This window comes from Phyllostomus discolor, chromosome 8, assembly GCF_004126475.2.
Source record: "Phyllostomus discolor isolate MPI-MPIP mPhyDis1 chromosome 8, mPhyDis1.pri.v3, whole genome shotgun sequence".
Classification (NCBI taxonomy): domain Eukaryota; kingdom Metazoa; phylum Chordata; class Mammalia; order Chiroptera; family Phyllostomidae; genus Phyllostomus; species Phyllostomus discolor.
In genome coordinates, this window is record NC_040910.2 from 77552064 (window position 1) to 77573742 (window position 21679).

The window sequence follows — 21679 nt, forward strand, 5'->3', positions numbered from 1 at the left end:
TGTAAAAAATAGTACGGGCCAGTACATACACGCATGCGCACACGGACATACAACAAACCGCAAGTTTCAGGAAACAGTACGTATTTGAGATGTGCTGATATTTTCTTCTTCACTTGTATTTAAATGTTGGGCCGACCCCCTCATGGCCAGGCACACGATTTGTTCAACAATGCAATACGTCTGTTAGGCAGAGCTGACCTTGCCCCGGCTCTGGCCCCAGACCAGAATCCTCGTTTATCCGCCACACTTGAAAACACTGCTGTGCATTCTGACAAACTCCCAGGGAGATTCACCACAGACTCAATCCAGCGTGTTACAAAGTATCTGCACACTTCAGTAGTTATTCCTTGGCTAATAAAGGCCAAATCCCCATGGACACTGAGTGACAACATCTCATAAGTACATAAATCTGTATCTTACGATTCTTGTATCAGTGAGTTTCTACTGCTCTGCATCTACATTTTTTAATCCTCATCTGAGGATATGTTCACTGATTAGATACAGATAAACATCATTCAGTTCATCCCAACTGGGAATCGAACCTGCAACCTAGGTATGTGCCAGGAATCAAACCCGCAGCCTTTTGGTGTATAGGGCAATGCTCGAACCAGCTGGGCCGCCCAGCCAAGGCTGCATCTACATTTTTTATTTCCCCTTTTTACTGGTAGCATCTTATGTCTCCGACTGCAAAGCACCCACAGGGAGAAGAACTTTACCTGCCATAATCACACTGCATAATCTCCAGACACATCTAATAAGCACTTTCTTCAAAGGCTGAAACATCTTACATCTGTGTAGCACTTTTACTTTTTGAAAATATTTTAATAGCCTTCCCCTGCCGGTCAGATTCTCACAACAATGCCCCCATCTTGGAGAGGAAACTGTGGCACCTTCGTGAAGGGCTGGGGCTGGTCTAACACCTCAGGGCGACGGCATGTCTCCAAACAGCACAGAGAGCCCCCACCTCACATCCCTGCCACAGGACCTTGGGGCAGCTCAAAGGGCTCACTGTTGCAGGAAGGGGGAGGACCGGGACCAGCGATGATGGAGAGGTCTCACCTTGATGGACCAATAGAGACTCCCAGAGCACAACGGGGAGCGGTGGGTAAAGCCTCACGTGGACAAGTCAATTAGCAATGCCTGTGCCACGGTCACGGGTGGCGGGGCGTTTGCCACCCCCAGCCTAGCTGTGCTTCTTCTCCTGCCTTTCCCAGAGCAGGCAACGGAGAGTGGGGGCCCTTTGCAGCAATGACCTGGCTGCCGGACACCACGCTGTAAGCAGAGCAGTGCCTGCCCACAGGGGAGGACTGGTTCAGGTCCTCCTTCCTTCCCAACTCCAAAAGCAGTTCAGAGCATGACACTGTCCAACAGGGGGCCCAGGAGGCCCGGAGCACATACTCACCAGCAACAGGGCTTCCAGCTGGTTAATGTAGATCTCTTCGCTGGCCAGGAACCCTGAGAGAACCAGCTTCCTCATCTCCAGGCCTTTCCCTGCTTCCACCTGTCCAAGAACAAACCAAAAGCCAACAGCTCATGAGAAAGGAGGCCAGAATCCCGATTGGTCTGTTTTCTGGCCTTTAGGCTTTCTCGAACACTTTTGTAGGGGATAAATGCCAAATATACTTAATAGTGAAAATTTGGCAAGTACAAAAATATCAAGGGAAAAACAACCACCCATATTCCTACACTAACATCTTGCTTTCTCTCTTTTTTCCTCCTGTCCTTGATACCCATCCACCTAATTCAACCATCTATCTAACAGTGAGGACCTGGCCTCATGGGGGGGGTGGGGGCACGGCAGTTTGATGGGGGCACAGTTGAGAAGGGAAGTCAGAGCCAGGCTGAGGCAGGGCAGGGTCACACAGGAGGGGCAGGAGGAAGTGAGCTCCGCACTGAGGGCAGGGGTGGAAAGAATGGGGTGAAAGTGGCCACGGGGACCCAGCTGTGTAGCCTTCTAGCTACTCCTCTGACTATACCTTCCTGTCCTCAGAGGTTCAAATTCACAAGGAAAAGTGCTAGCTGTGGGGCCCCCATCCTCCCGACGGCCTCACTTTGTAAGGCATGGGCCCCAGCTGGCCTCCTGCCCGCCCATCTCTCCACCCCTGTGGTGGAGACCCCACCCCACGTAGCCCTGAACACCCACCCTGCTGATCTCTTACCAAGACTCTTCCCTCCTGACCCACCCCTCTCTGCTGCTGCGGTGGGGGCCCACAGCACACCGCTCCACAGCCGGTTCTCCTGGTCCCGCCTCTCCTCCCTCCCCTCCACACACCAAAGCCAGACCAATCTTCGGAGTACGCCCCTCACACCTGATCTTTGTCAAGGACTGAGTACCAACACTGCGAAACATGATTACCTGGGGACTCGGTTAGGTTATTCTTTCACTTATTTATTCACCCGACAAGCATTTACTGAACGCCCACCAGACCCCCGACTGAATCCCGCCTCTCCTCCAAGGCGCAGCCAAAGCCCCGGCCTGCAGCATCAGCTCTCCCACTGGAGTCTGTGGCGCCGGCCCCGAACCCGTGGGCGCCTCCTCTCATCACCCGCCCGTGGGTTTCGTGGGGCCTCCGAAGGGCCTGCACCGCACTCCTGCGCATGCCCCTGGAGCCCGGCACCACGCGACACCCCAAGCCAGCGGGCACTGGACATCCGCTAAGGCCCCCAGGTCCTTTCCACGCTCTCATTCGGCCTTCAAATGCCTCGCTGAGGTGGGTGCTGCAGTTTTCCATCGTGCTCACGGACACAGACAAGACTTAGAAGAGGGAAGGGACTAGCCCAGGGTCACACGGACAGAACACCAAACCCTGTGCTCTTCCCCTACTCCCACGACCTCCTCACTCTCACATTCCCGTTGCAAGCATCTTCCCAGGTCCTGGGAAGAACGGTTTTCCTCCCTCAGGTGCTTCCCCTTGGGGGGGGGGGGTGCAGCAAGGGGGGGTGAGTGCTCACCTGCTCTCCCACCAGTTCCCCAGGTGAGAGGCTTAACCCCTGGCCTTCCATGAGCAAGCCCGTTAGCAGGTCTGTGCTGGAGGCTGCTGCCTGCCCCCGCCCCACCCCCACTCTCTGAAGTGGTATCTGACCCTGTGATAGAAGAACAATGTCCTGTCCAAGAGGTCCACACCCTAACCCCGCCCCCAACCCCGTGGATGTGTTACCTTATATGGCAGAAGGGACTGAGCAGATGTGATTAAGGATTTTTAGATGGGAAGATTATCCCGCACTATCCAGGTGGACCCTGTGTATCACAAGGGTCCTATGAGAGGCAGGCAAGAGGGTCGGAGGAAAGGTGCTATGACCCAAAAGGAGAGAGCGGACGGGATGGGGTGGGGGTGGGGGGACGACAGGCGGGGCACTGGAAGGTGCTGCACTGCCGGCTTCGAAGACGTTCCACGAGCCGAGGGACACAGGAGAGGGACACGGGAGGCCTCCAGAAGCTGGAAAAGCCGCAGAAACGGATTCTCTCCCTCAGGGCTTCCAGAAGGACGCAGCCCAGCTGACCCCTGGAGACCCATGTGTGTGAGTGAATAAGTGTGTGTTGTCTGAAGGCCCTAAATGTGTGGTAACTTGTTTCAGTGGCAGTAGGAGCCTCGCACGGGCTCCAGGCTTTAGGGAGGGACAACAGTTACTTCCTGATGGCTTCACAAGGACCAGGCGCTGCCCTAAGTTTTCCACGGCTTCGCTCACTGAAACCCCACATTCTAGAAGGTGGTACCACTATTCTCCCGAGTCGCAGACAGTGGCAACTGCCACTGTCTGGAGCTGTCCGCACGGCAGGAGGGCAGCCCTCTGGCCCCTGGCTGCACATCCCACAAACCCCGGGGCTTCCCCAGCACGACCAATGAACGGGAGCTCGCCAGAGCTGGGGGGGCGGGGGGGACACTCCCCTGCTGCGCCCCATTCCCCTCCTGTTCCCTGTGAAGAGAGGATTTGTCGGAGGTCCTGGAAGTCACTAGGGCAACACTGTGACCGTAACCACAGAGCTGCCTGGACGAGGACCCGGTGGTTCACAGCCCACCGAGCCTTCGTCCACCCGGGCAGGAGCACATACCCCAGTGTCCGGCCCATTTCAGCAAGACCCACCCACTCCTTAAGAGACTTCACCTCAGAGTCCGATCCTGAAGGGGCTCTCCAAAGGGATTAAAAAGTCACCCCCAAGAATCCCCAGTCTGGCCCACAATCACTCTGAAGTCTGGGCTGGTGGGGGGGTGGGGGGACGTGAAATTACATTCCGTGCATTTTATCACAACAGGCCTGCTCTCTGTGGCCACCAAAAACCTCTTCCACCTTTGCTTTGCTTTCCTCAGACCCCACGTGTACCTGGAAATTCACAATTGTTTCCTGAAATTTCTTGAATTTATTCTCATGTCACAAAATATCAGGGCCCCACCCTCACTCCCTCGTGCCTCACGAGGAGCCACGCACCACGGACACAAGCGAGGGAGACCGTCTCGGTCCCAGAGAGCCCTCCAGGGGAGCCCACGTGCCCGGCACCCCCAGGGCGAGTGCTCTGGAGTTCGCCCCCCTCCGCCGGCACAGCAAAGCTGCCTGCCCAGGAACACTGTCCACACTTCCTCCCGCAGCAGAGCTTATGGAATGCATCCACAGTGGGCTCCTTTGCCCCAGCATTTTACACAATCTGCGAGTCTCAAAGTCTGTCAGCTCGGGGCCCCCAAATCCAGCAGGTGGAGTCACTCAGACAGGGACAGTGTCTACAAGTGAGGCTGAACCAGCTCTGGCCCGGTCTACTGAAAAAAGGAGGGGCTGAAAAAAGCCTCCGAAGGTTTGGTTCTAGGCCAAGCCAAGACACGGAGTGGGGATCTCCTCCAAGGCTACGATGAGGACTGGAGGGCCGCCTGCCATTCAGAACCGTAGGCCAAGTGGCTTTCCATCGGGGGAACTCAGCTCCTGGGCCCCACCAGTTTGCAAGGAGCACGGAGTGGGCTTTGCTCGGAGCAGATGCTGCTGGGTCTGGGGGCTGAGCCCCTAACCTGGCCCCCACCTCAGGCTGGCCCCCACCTCAGGCTGGCCGGCACTGCTCCGAGGTGACAACGCAGGGAATCTACCACTCTCTCCTCTCCACAGCGCCAGGCCAGGCACTGGGGAGGTGTCTTTCAGCAAATTCCTCAGAGGATAAACAGCAGAGAGCAGGGGAGGAATGAGGGGAGGGCTGGGGTCAGGCAGAAAACTATGCTTGAACAACAAAAAAACAAACTGATAAAATAAAATTATTTAAACAAAACAAAGAGCAGAGAGGACAGGCAAATGCTGGGGGGTGGATGGAGCCCAAACCCCACCCTTCCCACGGTGGTCCCCCATACTCTGGGTACCTGGCTGACGGAAGCTTGGTGGGGGGCCCGTGGGATCCAGGAGTGTTTCCAAACTCCAGCGTTCCTGTCCCACCTCTCCCGTCTGTCACGCTCACATACCCCCTGCACCATTACTCACCTAATACTGTTCTTCACAACAACTGACTTCTTAAAAGCACAGCCTTATCCCATGTATGGCATATGAAATCACATTTTTTCTAATATACATTAACGTATATACCTAAGTGCAACTATATACCTAAGTGCAAAATCCATACCCAGATGCCATGTAAAATCATCTCTCGAATCACTACACACGTGGCCCCTACTTCGAGAAACACCCAAGTGGGGGCCCAGGCATGGCCGCCACTGCCCGCCAAGAAGAGGTCTGGGCAGACTGGACAGACAAAATGTAGGCATTTCAGACAATCCATTAACAATTGGCACAGGATAACACCTGAAGGGTTAATCTGCATTATAAAAAAGATTTTCATTCCTGACAGAATGCGTTCCCTTAAATAGCAGCATTTATATTACAAGGACTCTATTATCCCTATGTACCTTTAAATAGAATTGTATCAAAGCTTTTTGGAAAGTATACGACACTTTACAGCTGGGAGGTGATGTTGCTATCAGTATTCACATTATTATTAGTTTATAGACCATTAACTCCTCAAAGGCGAGTGTGGGTTGCAAGACACCGCAAGCTCCCGCTCTGGAGACAACCACTGCCATCTTCACATCTGTCCCCACCCCCGCCGAAGATCTGGAAATTACACCAAAAACAGGATTGATTTATAGGACTGGCATCTAGACACGTGCTCAGGATCATGACAACTATTTAAGGTGAGGACTCCTGAAGGAAAGTAATAGAAAAGAGAGAATGTCTTGGATTCCTACCAGCTGCTGGAGAGAGTCTATCTTGTGAGAGCGTGCCAAGGCAGCCCGCAGGCCAGGACAGGGGCAGCGCACTCTCCAGAAAGGCCCCTCGACCACACGCACACATGCATCTCGTTGAGTCCAGCCTTGGCTCGTTGAGTCCAGCCTTGGCTCGTTGAGTCCAGCCTTGGCTCGTCGAGAGGCAGTTCCCCCTCCTGCGAACTTAGTCCTGTCCTACCAGAATCCTTCTCACAGATAGCCAACCTATCAGGTGCAGAGCTGAAAACACTGGTCATCAGGATGCTCACAGAAATGACTGAGTACAGATGCAAAATAGAGAAAGAGGAAGAAGTGAAGGCTATGCAAAGTGAAATAAAGAAAAATATTCAGGGAACCAACAGTGAAGGGAAGGAAACCAGGACTCAGACCAACAGTTTGGAGCAGAAGGAAGAAATAAACATTCAACAGGAACAGAGTGAAGAAACAAGAATTCAAAAAAAAATTGAGGAGAAGCTTAGGAACCTGCAGGACAACTTCAAATGTTCCAACATCCGAATCATAGGGGTGCAGAAGGAGAAGAGGAAGAGCACAAAATTGAAAACTTATTTGAAAAAATAATGAAGGAGAATGTCCTCAATCTGGTGAAGGAAATAGACTTCCAGGAAGTCCAGGAAGCTCAGAGAGTTCCCAAAAAACTGGACCTAAGGAGGAACACACCAAGACACATCATAATTAAATTACCCAAGATTAAAGAGAAAGAATCTTAAAAGCACCAAGCGAAAAGGAGACAGTAACCTACAAAAGAGTTCCCATCAGACTGTCAGCTGATTTCTCAAAAGAAACCTTACAGGCAAGAAAGAGCTGGAAAGAAGTATTCAAAATCATGAAAGGCAAGGGCCTATATCCAAGATTACTCTATCCATCAAAGCTTTCATTTAGAATGGAAGGGCAGATAAAGTCAAGTTAAAGGAGTTTATCATCACCCAGCCCTTAATATATAAAATGTTAAAGTGACTTATCTAAGAAAAAGATGATCAAAACTATGAACAGTAGAATGACAACAAACACAACTATCAACAACCAAACCTAAAAAACCAAACTAAACAAACAACTAAAACAGGAACAGAATCACAGAAATGAAGATCATATGGAGGGCTATCGGGGGGGGGGGGGGGAGAGGGGGAAAAGGTACAGGGAATAAGTGGCATAGATGATAGGTACAAAATAGACAGGGGGAGGTTAAGAATAGTATAGGTAATGGAGAAGCCAAAGAACTTTTATGTATGACCCATGGACATGAACTGAGGGGAGGAAGGGGGTGGGAGGGGGGTGCAGGGTAGAAGGGGATAAAGGGAAGAAAAAAATGGGACAACTATAATAGCATCATCAATAAAATATACTTTAAAAAATCCTTCTTACGGCTCTGACTACTTTCTCATTGTATTTCTATTCTCTGCCCACTCGCCCCCCCCCCCCCGGAACTGTGAACTCTCTGTGAGAACCAACCATATCTTGTTCATCTTGCCCCCTTCCCATCCCAGGAAGGGTGCTGCGAACAAAACACAGCCTGAGAGTGTTTGCTGAATGAATCAACGAGCTTTCTCACCACCTCTCTCCAGCCACCCTGCTTGTCTTCCCTCTCTAAAGACAGCCAAGCCTGGTAAAGGAGGAAGGCACCCTAGAGGTGTTCAGGATGAGACACGGGGCCTGGAATTCCCCAACACTCAGGAAAGGCCCCCGCCTTCCATGCTGGAGACCAGTCCAAGAACACGAGGCAGCCAGGTGGGGGTGAAGACGCACAGGGATCTGGGAGGAGCAGTGTTTCCAGGTGTGCTGTGTGCCCAGGATACCTTGGCATCCATGTGCTGCCTCCTTAGAACACCTCTGATGTGGAACAAGGCCAGAGACATGGTGCGCCCTTTGCAGGCCCCACTGAGCCTCGCTCATTCCCCAAATTCACTGGGCACCAGCCAAGCACTGTGCAGCATTCCACAATGAATACAGCGTGGCCCCTGCCCTCCAGGGGGATAGGATATACTCAAGAGGGCAGATGTCTAGGGTTCCAAGCAGGATGAAATATGGGCTGAGACTGAGGCATAAGCCAGAGTCCAGAGTCAGGGTGGACCCACATGGCAGGAAAAGAGCAGGATCCCCTTTGTGCTGGGAAGGGTTTCACAGAGAAGGCCCATTAGGAGCCCCACGTACCTCAATCCCACACACTGCTGAACCAGCCAGTGCTCGTGGGTCATAATCAGACTTTTTCCCTTCCTGTTCCAGGTGGGAAGACTGGTCAGACCTTAAGTGCAGAGGCCTTCATGGGCCCAATCGGGAAGATTTCCCCCCAGAACTCAGAGCTAGCACCAGGAGAACCAGGGCAGGGCCACTAGGCACTGCCAGCTTCCCATTACAGCTCCTCAACGCTCTGCACCCAGGCCTACGGCTGCAGCTCCACCCCGGCTCTCCACATCAGCCGCCTACCAGGGGCTGCGGTCTATTTGTATCCTCATTAGCTCCTCCTCAGAATCATTCTGTGGCCTGGGTGGGGCAGGGCTGTGATGCCCATCTTACAGGAGGGACAGAGAGGCCCAGTGACAGCCTCCTGCCCACAGCAGTGCTCTGGGCACAATGCCCTCTGGGGTGCAGTGTTGCCTGGGCTGCCAGACCTGGGGCCCACGGATGGGTGCTCTCAGTTAGGCAGCCTAGCTTGCGGTCTTCAAACTCCCTGCCATACTTTCTAACTGGCCCCGCTTCTGGCCACAGAACACACAGAGAGGAGGTGAGTAAAAGGCTGAGGTTAGAGCTTTTAAAAGTGGACTTAGGAGAAAGAAAGGTAGACGGGTTTGCTGTGCCATGCCTCACGGGCAGCCCTGCCCCTGGGGAGGAGGTGAAGGGGAGGGACTGATGCAGCCAGTCCCTCCTGCCAGCACCGGGGCACTGCTGTCGAGAGTGCCCACAGCCCCAGAGTGGGTGAGTGGGAGGGGGGCCCACAGATGTTCCCTGCCTATGCCCACCTTAGGAAAAGCAACTACCTACCTGGCGTTTGCCTCAGAGCCAGCTGTCACCTCCGGAGCCCACTTCAGTGGCTCCAATTCTTTTCCTTCGAGGGAGCTCAGTGACCTCTGGAGCGTGCTCTCTCTCTCCACCTCTCTCTCTCTCTCCAAATGCCCTCCTGTCCTAGCGAGATTCCCCAAGTCTCCTTGCTGGAAAGAGAGTGGCCCCCTTTGCCTCAACTTCTGTAAGTGCACTTATCCTACAGTTGCCATGGAAACAATAAATTACAGCCTCCTGGTTTCAAGTCAGCCAGCTCCTCTGGGGCAGCAGGCTCACACCGCTGACATGCCCACCAGGTGATTCATGTCACTGCCAGAGAAAGCCCGCGGCACAGCTGGCCTGGGTAAAGCAACAACCACTCCCCCTGAGGACAACTGCTCCAGGAGAGGAGGCAGGCGCAGCACCTCTGCCCCAGGAACAGCTGCCGGCGTGCACAGCCCCTCTCAGCCCCTCGCAGGCATGCGCCAGCCCCTCTCAGGCTGAGCGAGGTTTGCGCACCCATCAGCCATTTCTGCCCGCACACAGCTTCGCAGTTGAGAGCTGCTAGCCCTGCCCCCTCCCTCAGCAAGCATCCAGGGCGTGTCACATTCCCACCTTCACAGCCACCAAGAAGGGGGACCCTGAGCCAGGGCTGGATGGGGTTCCCAGCTCGCATTCCTCCAGGAGAAACACATCTTCATCCTCCAGAACCTTGTCCAAATAGCCTATTGCCTCCTCTTCCTCTTCCATGGCAGCCGGAGCCGCGGAGGGCAAACAGGAAGCAGGGTCCACGCAGCAGTGGCGGCAGCAGCAGCCGCCGTTGCCGCCGCCCGGGAGCGAGGCAGGCGGGCAGGGAGGGAAGAGCGTGCAGGGCAGGCCTAAACCAGCATGCTGGCTTCCCCGGAGTCAGTCCTGGCACCTGGCCACCGGCTCGCGATGAAAGGCTCCATTATGAACCTTTTCCTGCAGCGGCTTCCCAGCCCTCCTGAGCGCGGGGCTGCGGGCCCGCCTCGCGCGCGTCCCGTCCGGAGAAAGGGGAAGCAGGTCCTCCAGGGCAGCCCCACGGGCCTCGGCCGCCTCTCGGCGGAGCCCCCCCGCCGCCGCGGCCGCCGCGATGTCCGGACTGTCAGCGCTGGAAGGCGCGCGGGCGGAGCAGGAGGCGCCCCTGCGCGGCCGCCGGGCCCTTCCTGCTGTGCGCGCGGGCCGGGCGCAGGCGGGGCCCCAAGCTCCCCGGCCGGCGCTCCCGAGGTGGGTCCCGGCGCCCCGCCGCCGGCCCGGCGATCTCGCCCTCTCTGGGCTCCGAGGTTCGCGTTTGCTATTAATACACAGGAAATGCACAACTTGACTTGCGAGGTGGAGCCGTTCCCTCTGTGGTCACCGGGCCAGCCGGCTGGCGGAGGCTTCTCGAGCGCGGAGGAGGGGCAAGGAGGCCGCAGGCAGCAGGGCGCAAGGGAAGGTCGGCTTCCCAGCGACAGGCTTTATTTACAGCCCCTCTCCTGGGCCGGGCGGGAGCAGGCAGGGGGCGGAGCGGAGGAGCAGCTGCCGGCACAGCCTCACGGACGACCCGGGCCAACCTCGGTGTCACCTTGGAATCCCGATAAGACTGAGTCCTCTTCTCACCTCTGCCTCAGGCTCTAACACCTTTGCTGAGCGGAGGCCAGAGCCTAGTGTGAAACCAGTTTCCAGTCCTCCCGGGGGGCCGGGGGGACAAGAAGGCCTGACATGCCTCACCGTAACAGAAGCACAAGTGCTAAACCAGAGAGTCTGCAGCAGGGCCACCCCCACGGTCTCCGTGCCACATCTACACACAGATGCGGCTGAGATTAGCAACACCACCTCCTTGGGGCTCTTATCCATCAAGCGGGGCCTCAGCCCAACAGGGGCAGCCTCACAGGCGCCGGTGCACACGACCCAGGACAGGGAGCATGCCCAGCCCTGCCTGCCCACCGCCGCCCCAGCCTGCTTCCCTGGGCTGCTTCAACAGTTACAAAGCCGAATCCATGCAGAGGTAAGGGAAACATTCCAGTTAGAGATGTACACCTACCCACTCTCGCGGGGGAGGAGCTTGGGGCAGCACCCGGAAAAGCTCTTTCACAACACCTAGGGCAAAGGTTGCAAACTCCAGCACCCACGATGGTGTAGATAAGACCAATCAGTGAAGCGAGCCAGGTGGGAACTGGGTGAACTCAGCTCCAGCTGATGGCTGCCAGGGGCAACGCAGGCTCAAGGTAGCCCCATTTTGGATTGTTCAAGAGAAGCTGGAAATCTGGGTTCTTAGGTGATATCTCTCGATTTTAAAATGACGGCAGATAAATTATATTAAAAAGAAAAACCGCGGTGCAGTCAATGATACTGCGGTAACTAGGTACGGAGCCAGGTGGGTACTGGGACTATCAGGGGAACATTTTGTAAAGTATGTGATTGTCTAACCGCTACTCTGCACACCTGAAACCAATACAAAATAATATTGAAACTGTAATGTAAAAAAAATTAAAAATAAAATAAAACAAACCATGGCACAGTCTAAATGAAACACACGTCTGTGCACTGAATTAGGCCCACAGACGAGGCTGCTGTCTCCCTGCAACTGGCTGCTCCTTGAGAGAAGGCTGGCAGTTGGGAGGGCGTGGGGGTTCCCCGAATACCCCCTCTGTCCCCTTTCCTCATTGGAATCAAATTCAACCTCACACAATAATAACCCAACACTTATTTTTTGTAAACCTACATAATAGGTGCCACCAACTAGGTAGACCAAGTGAAAACTCAAGATTCTGGGTGCTGAGCTCCGAAGCTCCAGCCCCACTCAAGCCAGCAACCCCCACCCCAATCTCCCAGCAGCCCCACAACCCTCTCTCCAGCCAGAGATCCCCTTGTAACCTTCCTGATGCTTCCAGTTCACAATTCTCGCTCCCAGTACACAGTTGCCTTAGACACTGTGGCTCTTAATGGTACAGTGTCTGAGCTGTCCATCCATTTCTCGTGTGTGTCCACCACTGGCATCCTTATGCACACGTAACACCCCGTCACATGGCAACTGTGTGGCCACAGTGGGGAAAGTCAAACTCCTCGGAACTCATTTGGAAATGCATTCCAAAGGATGGTCACCCATGTAGCATCATTCACCCGCCTGGTGTCATTGCCTCTCTCCTTCCCAGTGGGCACCTCAGCTGAACAAGGGGCCCTTGCCTGCACCTCCAAGCTGGGTAGAGTGTTGAGGAGAAGAGAGGAGGGAAAAAGAAAGGAATGGACATGGTTTCTTATCTCACCTCCTCCCCAAAGGCGGTAGATGCTCTAGGCTCTAGGTGGGGCTCCTGCCATTCTATTAGAGAAAAGGACCTGTCCTCACCAGTGACAGGCTCCTCCCTGTCACCAAAGCTGAAACAACAAGGGATTTGGGAGAGGCTCCCTGCGACCTCAGAGCTGACAGGGTTCCACAGAGGCACGTCCCACCCCAAACCCCGCTGTCTCCCTCAGTCACTGGTTTTCCCCTGCCCCTGCCCCTGCCCTCTCTGGGTTATAAATAGCCAGGGCACATCTGAAGAGCCCTTTCAGCCACAACTCCTCATTTGGTTTGGGCGGATGAGGCTGTTCCCAGGGCTTGGGAACAACCAGGCCTGGCATTCCCCAGGGCATGAGTGTGCCAGCCCAGGGCTCTGTGCCAGTTTCTGTCTCCCATCCGACAGGCTCCAAGTGCATGGCACGGGCTGCACCCACGGCCAGACAAGGAGGTGGCATGGGAAAAGGGCCCCTCCTGTGTCCCTTCCCCCATCCAAGGAGCAAAAGATGCCTTAGAAGTCTTCTGGAGTACCCTCATCTCCATTCCCCATGTTCCTCTTCAGCATGGTGAGATTGAGACCCACTTCTTCCCCAAACGCTGAAGCCCCTCAGAAGCTGCTCTCTGAACACCCATGGCACCTCTACTCCACCCCACCCCAGTCAGCTGGAAATTCCAGTGAGTAACGAGAACGTCCTTCCAGCTCCACCGGGCACACTGACTGCACTCAGAGGCCCTCGGTCCCCCCCCTGGAGGGGAAGTGACTCACAAGTCCCAGTGATGCGCCCTCCCTTTCCCCTGCAAATGCCCTGAGCCAGCCCTGGACCTGAGCTTCCTCCCGTTGTCCACCACACTCCAGCTACTCCAGCCTGGCTCCTGATCCTCCTCTCCGGAGAAGCAGCCACTCCAGAAGCCCCTAGGTTGCCTTTTTCCAAAATCAGAGGCCCCCCTCTCTGTTCCTTGGCCTCTGCAGTCTGGACATTCTCAAATCCCTCAGCTTCTCCTGAACACTCTGGTTTCAGCTGGCTCCTCTTTCTGCTGTTCCCTGTCAAGGTGGAGTCACCCCTTCAGGACCCAGGCCTTCGTCCTCCGCTCTGCTTTCAGAGAACTCATCCTTTTCATGCCCAGGCCAGTGGTAGCACTCCCAGCATCTTGCTCAGCTCCAAATGCAGCGTCTGTGCTGTCAACTAGATCTCCACCCTTGAGTCCCATCCACGCCCCTCAGCTCCACATACACAGACCGATCGACCCTTCCCCCTCCCCGAACCAGCTTCCCCTTCTGGCTTCTCCACTTCTGTTGGCAGCGCCTCCATCTTGTGAGTCGCCCTTCCCTCGGGCCCCACATCCCTTTTACCAAGTCCCTTTGCTTCTTCCTTCTTTTCTTTTCCAATGCCACCACCACAACCAAGGTTTGAGCATCTCACACCTACACAGCCACAATGATATTCCATTTTCGCCTCCTGTGTTTTCCTGTCCGTCTATCTGTTCACTCGCCTGCTCACTCGTAGCCAGAGAGGAGGCCTGCCTGGCACACACACACACACTCATCGGGAGACACGGCCCCCGAGCTTGGAGTGCTCTCCGCCCCAGGGGCCGAGGGAAAACAAGGCAGTGTCCGCACTGATCAGCACTCACCCTGCTGCAGAGGAAACGCTTTATAGGACACGGCTCCTGAGCAGCATCTGGAAGGGCAAGGGTTTCCAGGCAAAGGGAGGAAGGCGGGAAAGGAAACCCTTTTGTAAGGAACCCCAGGAAGCACGGCTGGAGGACAGAAGAGAAAAGGGGCAGGTGAAGTGCTTGGAGAAGTGGCTAGACCCACACCTTGTTGGACAGTGAGGGGCCTGGACACCCCGTGGGCAAGGAGAGCTCTCACAGACACCTGCCACTCACCACGCCCACACCCTCAAAGCCACCGAGAGTTGCTCTCCTCAGCCCCACGGCCTTCTCTCACACGCATCCTCCACGCCCTCGTTCCCTTACCCACTCAGCCAAAGAGTCTTTATTAATCACCTGCTGTGCACCAGGCACGGTGCTAGCGGCTGACAATAGGTCGCTACGTCTACCTCCACGGAGCGGAGGGTCTCCGGGACAGGCCGACACTGTGGGCCGCGGCAGTGCCCGGAGAGGTGCCTCATCTCAGGACTCTGGCGCCGAGGAACAACTGTCTCAGAAAGGATACAGGCAAACATCTGTCGTGATTTCAAGTGTTCACACCCTCTGACTCAGCAACTCCACTTTCAGGGGAGTTGGTTAAGTGAATTATGGTACATCCATAAAATGAAACACTGCATATAGTCATAAAGAAAAACCAGGGGGATCTTTAACTACCGATATTCCAGATGTCCAGCTAATTAAGTAAAATGAGAACAAACTGCGTAACAGTGCCAACAGTAGGAAACACAACCCCATTTTATGTATAAACACATGTATATCTATATATAGATATGTCACATGAAAAAAGGAGACACATAAGACATACAACCAACTCTTTAACCAAAGCTCTCTCTGTAGGATGGAACTTGGGACTTTCACTTTCTGTATTAGATATTTCTATAAAGTTAGAATTCTCAGTGATGTAATCAGGGAAAATGAAGAAGTTAAAAGAAAGAAGTGGGGTAAGTGCTATGATTGGGCAAGCAGAGCATGCTCTGAGGGCACAGACAGGGGCCTCTGAGGGAGCAAATGGGGGGGAGGTGACATTAAAACTCACTGAAAAATGAACAGGGGTCAGCCGTGCTGATGGGGGCTGCGGGGCAGACGAGACTGTGTGGGGTCAGTCTGGGTGGCGAGTGTCATTCATTCATTCACTCACTCACTCACTCAAACAACATACACTGAACACCCGCCGAGTGCCAGGCACAGCTCTAGGCACCAAAATTCGCACTGAGCAAACGTCTCCTCACAAAACTGATGAAGCTTGCAGAGTTCACACTCCACTTGGGGGGTTGGTGATGAGGCCGCAGAGGTAGGTGGGGGTCAAGTGGTCAGGCCAGGCAGGGCCTGGACAGCACCCCCCAGGACAGAGGGAGGCAGGGAGGGTATTTTCTCTAAAACACTGCCCGCCCTGGGCCCAGCAGGAAGCCAAGTCAGCCCAAACAAGGGCAGTGGGCTCTCGTTGGTGACTCAGCTGATGCGACCAGGGCAGTAGCCTCTGCTTTCTGTCCCCGGAAAGGACCAGGCGCAGTCTCTCCTTCGGGCACTGCCCTAGGCTTGCAGCCCTCCTCCCTCCTCTTTGCCTCCCAATTTTCTCGACAGAAGCATAAGGCCCCACCTCTAGATTTCCTGGAGCATCCCCAGGCCGATGAGAAGTGACCTCAAGGGGCCAGCGGCAGGGGCAGGTGGCGCCGGATACAGCGCAGATGGGGTCAGATTCTTCATCTTCCCAATAACCGTGCTACTCCCCCACCTGCTCTTTCTCTGTCACAGAAGTCATTCCAAACATCGCAGTAGGTTTCAATGGCATAGAGCAGGTGTTAGGTGTAAGCCAGTGCATGACACTGTTTACATAGTAAAACAGATACACAAAACCAAAACACTCCCCTGGAATCTAGATCTGAATCCCCTCGCCGCCTCTGGCCAGCTGTGTGACCCTGGGTCAGTCACTCAAACCCTGTGGGCCTCAGTTTCCTCATCCACACAGTGAGGATGACGACAGCACCAACTCTCCGGCTGCAGCGAGGACGGGTGCACACAGGGCAGTGCCTGGCGTGTGGTGAGCCCGCAGTGGGCACCAGCGATTCTCTTCTTTGGCAGTGGTGGTGGGGTGGGGGGTACTGTGGGGCATACAGAAGGGGGGGGGTCCCAGCCCACTCCTAGTTACACCTCCCACCTCTTCCAGTGAGCCCAGTCCCCCCATGGGACCAGACAACTCACTTTTTCTTAAATCTCCAGAGATTTCCCCACATTCCAGAACTTACACCTTTATCTAGAATGTCCTTCCTGACTGGTGCCCAGGCAGAACACTGCCCACTCTCTGAAGCTGCCTCCTCCATGCTGCCCTCCCTGATTCCCCCACTTGAGGTCACATGACTGCCCCTCGGACCTTGTACATCTCTCAAGGTTATAGCACAGACAGCCTTGAAACAGAGGGATTGTATGTCTCTCTCGTATGTGTGTGGAGGGGTGGGGGGATGAGGCGCAAGCCCTGTTCATACTAATTCCCCACAGCATCCAGAACTGTGTTGTGAAAGGTAGGTGCTCAGAAAAGATTTAGTGAGTGGAAATAACCCCAGAGGCTTACAGGGCGAGGCAAAGGGCCTCCCAAGAAGATGAATCAAGGATTCACGTTGGTTGGGTGGTTCTCGTAAAGACAGGCCCCGCGGTGTGGGCTCCTGGGGCTGCGGGGACCCGAAGTCACACAGTCCCGCCGCAGACAGAGCCTCTCTACCTTCCGGTAGCGACCTCTGCTGGAACCCTCCCGAGGCCTTCTAACACTTGAAATGTTCTTAATATTTGTTCAAGTCTTACCTCCTGGCAACTCTATTCTCACCCTGCCCCCCAGAGCAACACAAGATAGTTTTCTTCAATTTTAATTGGGTACTTTCACAATCTTCAAATGCAGTGAGTAAAGAAGGGTGGAGAGTAAGCCGGCCCCTCTCATCCCTGCCCAGACACCCTCCCTAGCATGGCAGCCTGCTGGGGCCCTGTGTGACTAGAAACTGGTCTCTTCTCTTTTCTTTTTAAGATTTTATTTTTTTTTAATTAAAGATTTTATTTATTTATTTTTAGAGAGAGGGGAAGAAAGAGAGGAAAAGAAACATCAGTGTGTGGTTGCCTCTTGCATGCTCCCTGCTGGGGACCTGGCCCCCACCCGGGCATGTGCTCTGACTGGGAACTGAACCAGTGACCCTTTGGTTCACAGGCCAGGACTCAATCCACTGAGCCATACCATCCAGAGGTAGAAACTGGTTTCATAGAAACTATCTAGGCAACATGAACACCTTGACTTACCTTTCCTAGGAGACCCCTCACCTTGCCCCGTAAGCCTCCTGGGGTTATTGCCACTTGCTAAGTCTTTTCTGCATGCCTACCTTTTCCCACTTAGTAAATGTGAAATGTCCCCTGAAGGACCCCTTATTCCTCCCTAACCCCGCTGCCCCACCCCGAGGGCTACTGTTCTAGACCCTCATGTTTCTAACCTCCTTCTAGACCAGTCAGTGGTCCTCAACCAGGGGTGGCCTTGCTCCCAAGGAGACATCAACATCTGGAGACACTTCTGGGTTGTCACCACTGGGGTTTGCTATGGGCACCTAGAGGGCTGAGGCCACAGAAGCTGCTGAACACCCTACAGTGCACACCCAGGGCAGCCTCCCCCACCAAAGAATCATCTGGCCGTTTCCAGAGCGCTGGCTCTGCTCCAGACATGGTCCTGAGCCAGAAACCAGGCTCTGAGGAGGGGGGAGGCGAGCACTCACCGGTGGCCAACACAGCAGGCCGAGTGCTACTGTATTCCCCAGCACTTCCCCCTTCCTCCGCTCACAGCCCCTGGTGATACTGTAGCGTCCAGCCATGTGGGCTTGAGGGGGACACCCTCATGGGAGGGGGGCAGGCGGGAGAAAGGAGGGCATATGATGGCCAAGTGGGAAATGGCTCCAGGTAACTCTAGCAACTGGGTCCTAGTGCCTCTCTTTCCCCTGAAGCCCCAGGGTGGCACCCTCTCGAGGGCGACCTCCGCCCTGTAGGAGCGCAGCTGGCAGCAGCGCCACTCCTGCTAGGATGGGGGCAGAGGTGGGAAGGCCCAAGAGCAGCTGGAGCTGGGGGCTCACGCAGAGCGAGGGACCTCTCTCACATCCCGGGAGATTCACATTCAGCCACCCGCTGGGGAGCAGGTCTTCCGTGTGGTGCGACACTAGGTGTCTTCACAGCCGACATGTCACTTGGTTCTCGCAGCAGCCTCTCCACTTAGGAGGCACTTACGCTCATTTGCAGGCAAGGGGACCCAGACGCTACAAGACGCCCAGAGTCACGCAGCCAGAGGAGCAGAAACAGGTGCTAAGGCTCCTGTCCTGGAGACATCTCGGAGGATGGTGGTGACAAGTACCCCCAACACTCACCAGCCGTGGGACCTTATGAGGGTTATGTGGCCTCTTTGTTCCTTTGTTCCACATCTGTAAAAAGGGGGCCGTTGTGGTGGTGCCCACCTCACAGGGTCAGGGTGAGGACCTAATGAGTCAGCATCGATAAAGTGCTCTGACAGTGCCCGGCATTAAGTAAGTGCTGTGAAAGTGCTTCTGCTCTTACCCTTCCTCTTTCTGCCATACAAGCAGGAGGGTGCAGGGTCTGTGTGGCCCTCCATGTAGAAGTGACCAGTCCCAAGTCTGGAGAGCATCGTCCAAGTGAAGGAGAGCACTAGCTCCCACTAGTGGAGAAACTAGGTGGCGATGACGGAAAATAGTCTGGGAGAGAAGCCCAGCTGCTGGTCCAAATTCGCAGCCCTTCTGCGCCCTGCCAGAGCACAAAGCCCAAAGGCCACCCCACCTTTGCCACCTGGAGGCTCACCTGTGTGTGGCCAAATGCCTCCATGTGAAGACCCCCTGGGGGGGGTTTCCCAGCACTTGTTTGGGGGGCAACTTAAGACGTGCTAGTGTGATTACGTGGGTCAGTCTGCCTACCTGTCCCACCCCCAAGGGCTCCAGGGCAGAGAATGGGTCTCATTGGGTGCACTTTCATACCCAGTGCCTGGGACCTGTGGGGGATCAGCAAACCTGCACTGAGTAAACGCTACTCTGGAGCAGCCTGGCTGGCAGATGTGACCCCGGCACTCTGACAGGGAGAGGGGGGTCCAGGCCAGCTGGCAGGGCGACGGGGATGCTCCCGGTTAGTCAGGCGTGCTTCGTCAAGGAAGGCCAGCTCCGAGCCGGGAGCCACAGTGGGGATGGGCTGCAGAGGACAGGAAGGGCCAGCTCTGGAGGGAGCCGAGGGTCACCCCCAGGGCACTAAGCCTCCCTATTTACCTCCTTCTCCACTCACACAAGCTGAGCAACGCCCCCAGCCTTAGACTCTTCGTCTACCACAGGGGGCTCGCCCCGGGGTTGGAGGAGTTAGGTGGCCCCCCGCGCAGCACCTGGCAAGCAGGAGGGGCCAGCAAGCCTCCTCTTGGCAGCGAGGACCGAGGGTCCAGAAAGGGAAAAACGAGGAGCAAGGCTGCTAAGGCAGGAGGCTGGCAACTCGAGGACTGTATGTCTCTGATTCCACTGGCAGCTGGAGACACCAAGAGGCACAAGGACCACCCGCTAGCCCACCTGACTCGGGTCCGCAGCCCACCGGGAACAGACTGCGACACCCCCTCTTCCCCGTGGCTTCTCCGTTCACCTGGTAGCAAACTCCTTGTTTTGCAACCTCGAGTCTCAAACCCCAAGTCTTCAGAAGGGATGGAGGAAGGGAAGAGGAGGCAGGAGACTGTCCCAGCTTCAGCCCCTGAGACTGCACGTGCCCTCCCTTCCTCCCCGGCCACCCCAGGGCTTCTCAGTGCCCCTCCGCCAACACCAGGGCAGCAGCCCTAGGGGCCCGCCTGCCTGGGAGCTGCTGTTGGGGCCTCGGAGACGGTCGGGGCTGTGGTCGGGGCTGTAGTGGGTGAATTACCCAGGCAGCAAAGGGCTGGGCGATGGGCTGTACATGCTTCGCAAGGGAGGTGGCATGTGAGCAGAGCTGGCAGAGAACTCCTGCACCAGAAAGAGCCGAGTTTAAACCTCTGGCCCCACTGGCTTGTCTGAGACAAATTAAGCCACCTCCCTGAGCCTCGGTTTCCTCAACTATAAAATGATGATCACTGCACCTACCTACAAGGGTGTGTTTGGCCTTAAATGAAACAACCCATGTAAAAGGCTGGTAAAAACCTAAGTATCTGTGATGGTGATAAGGAGGAGGGGGAGAGGGGGAGGGAGAGGGGGAGAGAGATAAGGATGACAATGCTAATCATTTCAAAGCTCCCCCATCCTTATCTTTGGATTCTCTTGCGAGCTATAGTCAGAACCCGGCCATTCAGCCTTTTGTCAGACACCCTTTGACCTGCTGTGGGTATCACAGGAACTGGAAAATGGCTTTGACATTGAGCAGTCCTAGCTGAAATGTATACAGACTTGACAAAGTGCCCTACCCAACACCCTCTCACAGAAGCCTCACAACAGCCGTGCGAAGTCAGTAGGGAGGACATCCTCAGTATCTTCACTTTAGAGATGAGCAAGGCTGGAGCTCAGAGAGGGCGACCAGCATCCCTCAGGTCACACAGCTAGAAAGTGGCAGTGCTGAGACAACACCCAGCTTTTCTTGTTCCTTGTGGCCCCTTTTTCTACATCTCCCAAGAGGGTAGACAAGAGTCCATGGCTTGTGGGAGCAAGCTTTTGTGTAAGGCCATGGGCCTAGCAGAGGCAGGTTGGTGAGGATGGGGAGCCATCCTTCTGTCCTGGGGTGAAAGCAAGCGCTATCAGCTGAACCGAACCCCTGTGGCCCTGACCCTGCCGGGGAGTGGAGCTCTGCTCAGCCTGGGCTCGGGGAGGGGGAGGCACCTGCAGGGCAGGGCTTCAGGGTTCACACAGATGCCTCGGGCGTGGGCGTGCCGTGCTGGGGAGTGAAATGTGTGTGCGGCCAGCGCCATAGAGACCTGGCTTCGTCCGGGCTCCCACACGGGGCAAGACTGACCCAACCCCAGAGAGGAGGTTGCTAAAGCGGATTCAGTCTCATCCAGCAACCACACATCAGACCCAGCCCTTGCAATGTTCCCAGCTCCCCACTCCTCCTCTCAGGTAGTCAGTCCTATTCGGAAACAAGAAGGCTGAGGCTCAGAGGGGTTGACGCTCCCCCAACACCTCACAGCTAGAGGGAGCAGGCGCGCATCTATCCAGAGCTCACGTTCCTTCCGTTCTCTGGGCTGCTGGAAGAGTAAGACTGTGAGTTTAATTTTATGACTCAACCTGACTGTGCCACAGGTGCCCAGACATTTGGACAAAATTATTCATGTTGTGTCTGTGAGGGTGTTTCTGGGTGGAGAGTGACATTTGACTCAATTGACTGAGTACAGCAGATTTCCCTTCCTAAGGTGGGTGGGCCTTGTCTAATCAGCTGATGGCCTAAGTAGAACAATAAGTCTGCTAAGTAAGAGCAAGCTCCTTTTGTCTGACCCTTAAGGTGGAATGTGGGTCTTTTTCAGCCTTCGGACTCAGACTAAACATCAGCTTTTGTGACTCGAGCC

General features: G+C 55.1%; 1 protein-coding gene across 5 annotated transcripts in view; it reads right to left on the reverse strand.

The window, feature by feature from the left end:
* Positions 1 to 21679, reverse strand: part of ABR (ABR activator of RhoGEF and GTPase) — a 172800-nt gene that overhangs the window by 68583 nt on the left and 82538 nt on the right. For 4 of the 5 annotated variants that reach the window (XM_028519029.2, XM_028519030.2, XM_028519033.2 and 1 more), the window contains exon 3: positions 1403 to 1501. In XM_028519029.2, the coding sequence (XP_028374830.2) occupies positions 1403 to 1501 (99 nt within the window). Of the gene's footprint in view, positions 1 to 1402; positions 1502 to 9833; positions 10659 to 21679 lie in introns of those variants that run through there. The other variant, XM_028519032.2, reaches the window with a different exon arrangement.